The sequence below is a fragment of the Maniola hyperantus genome, chromosome 25, assembly GCF_902806685.2.
Source record: "Maniola hyperantus chromosome 25, iAphHyp1.2, whole genome shotgun sequence".
Lineage (NCBI taxonomy): Eukaryota > Metazoa > Arthropoda > Insecta > Lepidoptera > Nymphalidae > Maniola > Maniola hyperantus.
The window spans coordinates 7095691-7103848 of record NC_048560.1 but is presented as its reverse complement, the minus strand read 5'-3'; the positions used below and the strand labels follow the sequence as shown (position 1 = coordinate 7103848).

Genomic DNA, 8158 nt, shown 5'->3' with positions numbered 1-8158 from the left:
GTAAGCGACTTTATTTTATACTATGTAGAGATGCGTTGACCAACAATTTAGTAGGTAACGTAAAAGTTTTATCTATTAAGGTTCAGTAGTTAAAATAACAAACTCACTCGTCTCTATCAAATCAAAACAAAACATTTCATATTCAATACAAAACTACGCGACCGGCTACAAACGGCGAGTTGCAATATTTCAGAACAACAATACACATCGACAACCTAAAACCAACCTTAAAGTTCGTGGATACAGTTGAAATTCGCTTAACTCAGTGTCGTTAAAGAAATCAGTACGTAACTCGAGACAGCTGCGTGTACCCGTGCGAACGGGATGGAAACACAGTACGTCTCGCTCTAACCTACAGGAAAACGGCATAGCAACGTTTGCTTGCCGGTTTCAAAACGCGATGTTGCCGGTCCTACCGGATGCCGCCCGGCCCCGGCAAGCATGACATCAGTATTCTAGTTACAACCGGCTGGGGTATACGCATTTTTTTACAATAATTTGACTAAATTTTTTGTGTTAACTCTCCATACTAAATCGACAGTTCTAAATCTAGTGTTATCCTTTTCCGCAGGAAGTGTTATGAAAGGGATAGCCAATGTATTTAATTAAACCTGTCATTTTAATTTAATTTATAGATGTGTAGATACAACAGAATAATTAACCACAATTTCAATGTAATTTAAGTGTTTCTAAAACGTTTTTGTTGATAATTTGTGCGTGTAAAAGTTTTTGCGTTATCAAAGGCGGCCATCTTTGAATCCTCTTTATAATGTCAGATGATGCAGACAAAGATTTAAATCAAGATGTGGACTCTGACGATAGTACTGGTAAGCATTGACTTATATAATAATAGCTGATGCCCACGACTTCGTCCGCGTGGATTTAGGTTTTTAAAAATCCCATGGAAACTCTTTGATTTTCCGGGATAAAAAGTAGCCTATGTCCTCTATCTCCTTCCCCGGGATGCAAGCTATCTCTGTACCGAATTTCGTCAAAATCGGTTGAACGGTTGGGCCGTGAAAGGCTAGCAGACAGACAGACAGACACACTTTCGCATTAGTATGGATTACCTACTTCGTATGGACAGGGCCATTGAACAAACAAAATGGCACCGACTCAGTGGTGCTTTAGCACCAATGCAAGCTCAGTGACGTCTGGATTTCAAACGGGTCGTTCATTAGTATCTAAGAGGTGGCGCTGATTTATTTGGTATTAACCACAGCTTAGAGAACTTCTCTAATCTGTGGTTGTGGCCTTGTTGTGCTGTGACAGCACAAATCAGTCGATTTTTCTAGTTAAGCAACGTTGATCCAAGTCGGTAACTGGATGGGTGACCGACTTTGGTAGTCCTAATTTGGTCTTAGTTAGCGGGGCGTCCCCCCGCCTCATACGCCGATTGCCATCTCGACCTGTCGCGGATCATTTTTTTTTAAATTGACCTAGATTAATTTTTGTAGTGCTCAATAATTATTATGGAAAATGAAAGTTGTATTGTACCTTAAGCCATTGTGATTGAGTTTATATTTCAATACACTTGTTATCTTACAAAAACAGCGCATAAAATTGTGATAAGACGAGTCGATTTGCCACTATCTCGATTCTCATTGTAAAATTACTTTTATCCGTATTGGAATTGGTGCTTATTTTGCATGTACCTAGATAGATGTTTCACTTAAATTGTAATTAGTATCAAGCTTGTAATATCAATGATATGCTAATTATTATTTGTTGATTGATTATCCATACTCCATACTAATTATAAATGCGAAAGTCTGTCTGTCTGTCTGCTACCTAGCCTTTTACGGCCCATCCGTTCAACAGATTGTGAGGAAATTTGGTACAGATATAGCTCGCATCCCGGGGTAGGACAAAGGCTACTTTTTATCCCAGAAAATCAAAGAGTTCCCACAGGAATTTTAATAAAAATCGAAACTCACGCGGATGAAGTCGCGGGATTCGCCTAATTACCTATTAATATTATTTAACAATTGTTAGATTAGCTGATGCCCGCGACTTTGTCCTCGTGGATATAGGTTTTTACAAAATCCCGTGGAAAGTCTTTAATTTTCCGGGATAAAAAGTAGTCAATGTCCAATGTCCATCCCCGGGATCTACCGGGATCCTCAGTCATATACGGTGGGAGGTCACTAGACCCCTTGCCATCTGGGAGTCCATGCATCTTTTTCAGGGTTCCGTACTCGAAGGGTGCCAACGGGACCCTATTACTAAGCCTCGTCTGCCTGTCCATCCGTCCGTCTGTACGTCTGTCTGTCTGTCAGCGGGCTGTAATCCCATTAACCGTAATAAGTAGGAATTGTACGTACAGTGTGTATTTCTATTGCCGCTATAACAAAAATAAAAATTTAAAATGGCCGCTATGTAACTTAAAAAAATTAAAAGTACTTAGCTACATAATCTTGTAGAAACCGACTCGCACTTGACCGGTTTTTTTTATTCTAGGTACCTTCAAACTAAAAATATCAACTGAGCGACTAATTCATGCAGTACATAGCAAAAGTTGTCTATGGAACAAGCACGATGTGACCTATAGGGACAAAAAAGCAAGGGACAGATGCTGGATAGAAGTCTATAGAGAAGTCTTCCCGGAATTTGATATGCTGAAGGAAATAATGAGGTCTAGAGTCGGTACGTATTAGTCTTTTACGAGCGAAGCGAGCGTCAAATTTTGTAGCGCAATTTTGTCCATGGACGTCCCCTGCTAGACGTAGGTATCTAATGTAAAAAAATTTAATAAAAATATTACAATAAAACTTAAAGCTAGCCTTATCTAATTACTCCACAAGTTAGCCCTGGACTGCAATTTCACCTCACGCTAGTGAAAACTTTTCGTTATTGTTATATACCAATAACCATTTGCTTCATTTTATAGGTTTAGTGATTTAGCATTTTTCAAACCCGCAATGTATAGCGTGCAAAACACGGGTCAATGCGCCACCTACGACGCTGCATCGACTACGAGTGGCCTACTTACGTAACGTTCGTTGACCTCTAGCGTCAGTCAGATGTTTAATTTGCAATATATATCGTGGACTTTTACAAAATATGGGATTTTCTTTTTCGCGTTTTTATTGTGGTATCATAATATCAGTAATCATCAGTAGGTACTGTCATCTGTCTTCGTTTTTGCTAGCGTTCTGGTTACACCCTGTATTTTTGGATATGGATATAGATAGATAAATTAAGTTGTATCACCATCATGATCGACCCATCGCCGGCTCACTACAGAGCACGGGTCTCCTCTCAGAGTGAGAAGGGCTTTCGCCATAGTCTACCACGCTGGCTGGTGCGAAATGGTAGACTTCACACACCTTTGAGAACATTATGGAGAACTCTCAAGCATGCAGATTTCCTCACGATGTTTTTCTTCACTGTTAAAGCAAGTGATATTTAATTAATTAAAACGCACATAACTCCGAAAAGTTAGAGGCCCGGGATCGAACCCCGACCCACCCACTAGGCTATCGCAGCTATTTAATTGTATACCTACTTACTACTGCTAATATGGTCACGATGCTCTGACAATAATCCATTGACCCGCGCTCAGGCAGTGTGACTGAGTGTAACTGACCTGAGCGATTGCTCAGTGAGCAATTAGCAGCGCTTGTACTGAATCAGTGGACTGATCACTGAGTGCGATGCAGACTATGTCATTAGATGCGAGTATGACAAGCGTGTTATTGACAAGGTTATGATGATACAAGGAACCACAAATAATTATCTACCTGATTGAATTCCTAATGCCAACCAGCCAAATATACAGGGTGTAACCAGCGCTAGTAAAAACTTAGCGTTACTATTATACTACCTAAACACAATCTAATACCAATCACCATTTGCCTCATTTTGTAGTTTTAGTGATTTAGTATTTTTCAAACGAGCAATGTATAGCGTGCAAAACTCGGGTCAGTGCCCAACTTACGACGCGGTTTTGACTCCGAGTGGCCTACTTACGCAACGTCATATACACATAGATATACATAATGATAATAGATACACATGATAATAATTAATCATCCATTGACCCGCTTATAGACAGTGTAAATGACCTGAGTGATTGCTCAGTGAGCAATTAGCAGCGCTTGTACTGAATCAGTGGACTGATCACTGAGTGCGATGCAGACTATCTCATTAGATGCTCGTATGATTGACAAGCGTGTTATTGACAAGGTTCTGATACAAGGAAGAACTTAATAATATTATCCACTAGCTGCCCCGGCGAACTTCGTACCGCCTAACAGTCGATTCCTTTTCAGCTAATTTTTTAAATTTTTCCCTCCGTAAGAACCATCCTCGTACTTCAAGGAATATTATAAAAAAAGAATTAGCGAAATCGGTTCAGCATTTGCTATCAGCAACACATTCAGCGATTCATTCATTCATTCTATTTTATATATAGAAGATATGACCGAATTATCAATGTGAGTATAGAACGCGACAGGTCGAGATGGCAATCGGGGTATGAGGCTCGGGGACGCACTGCACACCCGCACGTCACCCACGGTCGCACGCACTGGGTTAGCGCAGGGGCTGTGCGGGTTCTCTCCCCGATTGCCATCTCGACCTGTCGCGTACTATAACTACCTACTTATTTCATATCAGAAGGTAGATATAAAATAAATAATATTAGAAGCAGGGAGGAAATGCAAAGACCAATCATTAATTAGGACTACTAAAGTAGGTCACCCATCCAGTTCCCGACTTGGATCAACGTTGCTTAACTAACAAAATCGACTGATTTGTGCTGTCACAGCACAACAAGGCCACAACCTTTATAGAACACTAGCTTATGCCCACGACTTTGTCCGCGTGGACTACACAAATTTTAAACCCCTATTTTACCCCCTCATAGGAGTTGAATTTTCAAAAATACTTTCTTAACGGATGTCTAGAGTTAGCTATCTGTATGTCGAATTTCAGACCGATCTGAGCAGTAGTTTGAGCTGTGCGTTGGTAGATCAGTTAGTCAGTTATATAGTCAGTCAGTCAGCTTTTCCTTTTATTTATTTTTTTGTTGCAGGTCAACAAATATCAAAGAAATGGTTCAACATCCGTGACGCATACGTCAAAGCGTCAAAACAGAGAAAATCCTACATCTACATGAACATCCTAGGTTTCCTGGACCCTATCATACACGGAGACAAGAGTAGCGGGACCCAAGAGTCATTTCTAGATGACGACCAAAACGAAAGCTGGTTCCAAACATCTTTTGTTGATATAGACGAAACGCCGAAGAAAAAAAGAGTTAAAAGAGATAAACTAGATCTAGGTGTTACTAATAAAGATTATTTAGAGATAATTGAGCCTGATAACAATAGTAGTCTAGTAGCTATACTTGCTAGACTAGTTGAGAAAGAGGAAGATGACGATAAGTTATTCTTCACGTCTCTAATACCGTCAGTTAAGTCGTTAACAGAGAACGCTAAGTTTGAATTCAAAATACAAGTTATGAAATTGTTGAAAGAGTTTAAGATGAAGGATAAAGTGGGCGGGTTTATTAAAATGCATGATAGTGATTCTGATTAGATCATAATCATAATCATAATCATCCTATCATTATCATATAGAGAGACAAAGGTAGTGGGAGTCAAGAGTAATTTTTTTTAGAAGGCGACCAAAATGAAAGCTTCGTTGATATAGACGAAACGCCGAAGAAAAAAAACGTGAAAAGATATAAACTAGATCTAGATGTTACTAATAAGGATTATTTAGAGATAATTGAGCCTGATAACAATAGTAGTCTAGTAGCTATACTTGCTAGATTAGTTGAGAAAGAGGAAGATGACGATAAGTTATTCTTCACGTCTCTAATACCGTCAGTTAAGTCGTTAACAGAGAACGCTAAGTTTGAATTCAAAATACAAGTTATGAAATTATTGAAAGAGTTTAAGATGAAGGATAAAAGTGGGCGGGTTTATTAAAATGCATGATAGTGATTCTGATTAGATCATAACCATATTGTCGACAAATACCGTCAAAATCACATTTCATCACAAATTACGTTTTTACGTTTTAAAAAAAACCGTAATTGCGATGAAAAATAGAAAATCTGTTTCAAACGTAATTTTTTGTTTGGATAAAGTGTATAATTTTTTTTTATTTTTTCTTGTAATGTATAAACATGTTATAAGATTTAGTAAAATTATTAAGTTACCAATTAATAAAGAATAATTTTAATTTTTAAACGTGTTTTATTAAATTACTAGCTTATGCTCGCGACTTCGTCCGCGTGGACCACACAAATTTCAAACCCCTATTTCACCCCCTTAGGGGTTGAATTTTCAAAAACCCTTCCTTAGCGGATGCCTATGTCATAATAGCTATCTGCATGCAAAATTTCAGCCTGATCTGTGCGTTGATAGATCACTCTGTCAGCTTTTCCTTTTATATAATATACATACATACTATAGTTTGCTAGTTTCTGTTAAGGGGACTCAGTTCAGTGCTTTCTTCATACAAACGTAGGAGGGAAATTACAACAATATTAGATATTGTACGCACAAAACTAAGAATTATATCGATTTATCTCGTCATTATCTAGGTTAATTGATATATAAAGCATTGAAAAACATATTGATTTAAAAGTTACGAGGCTCAAAAGATTCCTATTTTAACACTAAATTAATGACAACTTTGGGTGTAAATAAATAAGATTACGGATATGAAAATTCTAAAACAATTTATCATTAGACGTAGTTTATTTATTCATTATTTGCGATCTTACAGCTGTATATCACTGGAGTAAAGCGAACAAAATGGAGTTCAATCGTGACAAATGTTCAGTTATGACCTTTGGTAAAGTTCGGTATCCTTTGATACATGAATATAAAATGGATGGAATCCCTATTCCCAGAGTACAGAACATGAAAGACCTAGGTGTAATTTTTGATAAAAAATTGACCTTCCATGACCATATTAACACCGTAGCAGCTGACTCATTTCGAAGATTAGGATTTGTACTACACAACTCTCGGGAGTTCCATAGTCCTTTGGTAATACGATTACTATATTACGCCTTAGTCCGAAGCAAGCTCGAAACAAGCACCTGTGTCTGGCATCCGTGCGAGGCAAAGTACGGGCTTATATTAGAAAAAGTACAAAAGGCCTTCCTAAGATACCTGTATAAACGTTGCTATGGATATTATCCTTTCCTATACCCAACCAAATTTCTGTTAGGTTGCTTAGGTTTCAACTCCCTGGAGGTCAGACGCATTTGCGACCAACTCAAAATTATGTGTCAAATTTTGCGAGGAGATGTTAATGCTCCAGAACTTCATAACCAACTGTGTCGCATACGTGTCCCTGAATCCAACAGTAATCTTCGTCCATGAAAAAATAAACTTTTCGTGGTCCCACATCATCGCACTGTTGCTAGATCTATGTCACCTATACCCCGTTCATTAGCATCATTCAACGCGCTTTTGGACAATAATGCTCAATGGGACCCATTTAATGATGGGTCTATAATACTGGTTCGGGAGTTACTGAAGTACGCTGAGAGCATTGCATGAATATGTCATTCAATGTTCTCAGCGTACAAATTCAAAATTCTTTGATCTTTTATCGTTTTGTATTTTATGTCTTTTTTCTTGTACCTTTATTTGTATTTAAATTTATTATTAATCATCTAGTTAGTGTAAGTGGCACTGCCGTTCTAATTAGATATAAAATAAATAAATAAATTAGTTGAAATAACTTCACTTTGCAAACATAAATTCAGCAGTTTTTTTCTAAATAATACTTTTCCTAAACCCTTTTCGCGCGCTTGATTTCAGTGAAAATGATCGTGCCTCTCGACTTTCCCATACAATGTCAAGTGAAAAGCAAACATGTTACCCACGTGCGCTGCCAATTTTGGTCTAGCGTCCTGCGTCACTTAGATGGCCTTATGGTAAGTATTCGTTGCGGAGAACATTAACAATACTACCTATAGAATACAATTAATGAATTCCATTACGTGGTCTAAACCCCATTCCGCCTTCGAGTCCTAACTCCTATCCCCACATACTTCTCTCATTTGAATCACAATGCCTAGTGTAATTTATATTGGGAAGACGTACCTCTGTGGCCGATGGGCCACAGCTTTCTACGTATTTATTTTTTTTGATCACGTAAATTTCAATAAAACATTTTAAAATAA

The 8158-nt window shown here is 38.1% G+C and overlaps 1 protein-coding gene across 1 annotated transcript; it reads left to right on the top strand.

The window, feature by feature from the left end:
* Nucleotides 1-449: 449 nt before the first annotated feature.
* LOC117994000 (uncharacterized) lies at nt 450-6183 on the top strand. Its single transcript, XM_069507263.1, has 3 exons — nt 450-827; nt 2461-2646; nt 5039-6183. The coding sequence occupies exons 1-3, from the start codon at nt 770-772 to the stop codon at nt 5542-5544; spliced, it is 750 nt and encodes a 249-aa protein (XP_069363364.1). The 5' UTR covers nt 450-769; the 3' UTR covers nt 5545-6183.
* The last annotated feature ends 1975 nt before the right edge of the window (nt 6184-8158 follow it).

Bases quoted from the DNA above. Each gene is read 5' to 3' on its own strand.
- LOC117994000 (XM_069507263.1), top strand. From the start codon at position 770: ATGTCAGATGATGCAGACAAAGATTTAAATCAAGATGTGGACTCTGAC. The intron at 828-2,460 runs GTAAGCATTGAC...TTTTTATTCTAG, and splicing joins GGACTCTGACGATAGTACTG to GTACCTTCAAACTAAAAATA. The intron at 2,647-5,038 runs GTACGTATTAGT...TTTTTGTTGCAG, and splicing joins AATAATGAGGTCTAGAGTCG to GTCAACAAATATCAAAGAAA.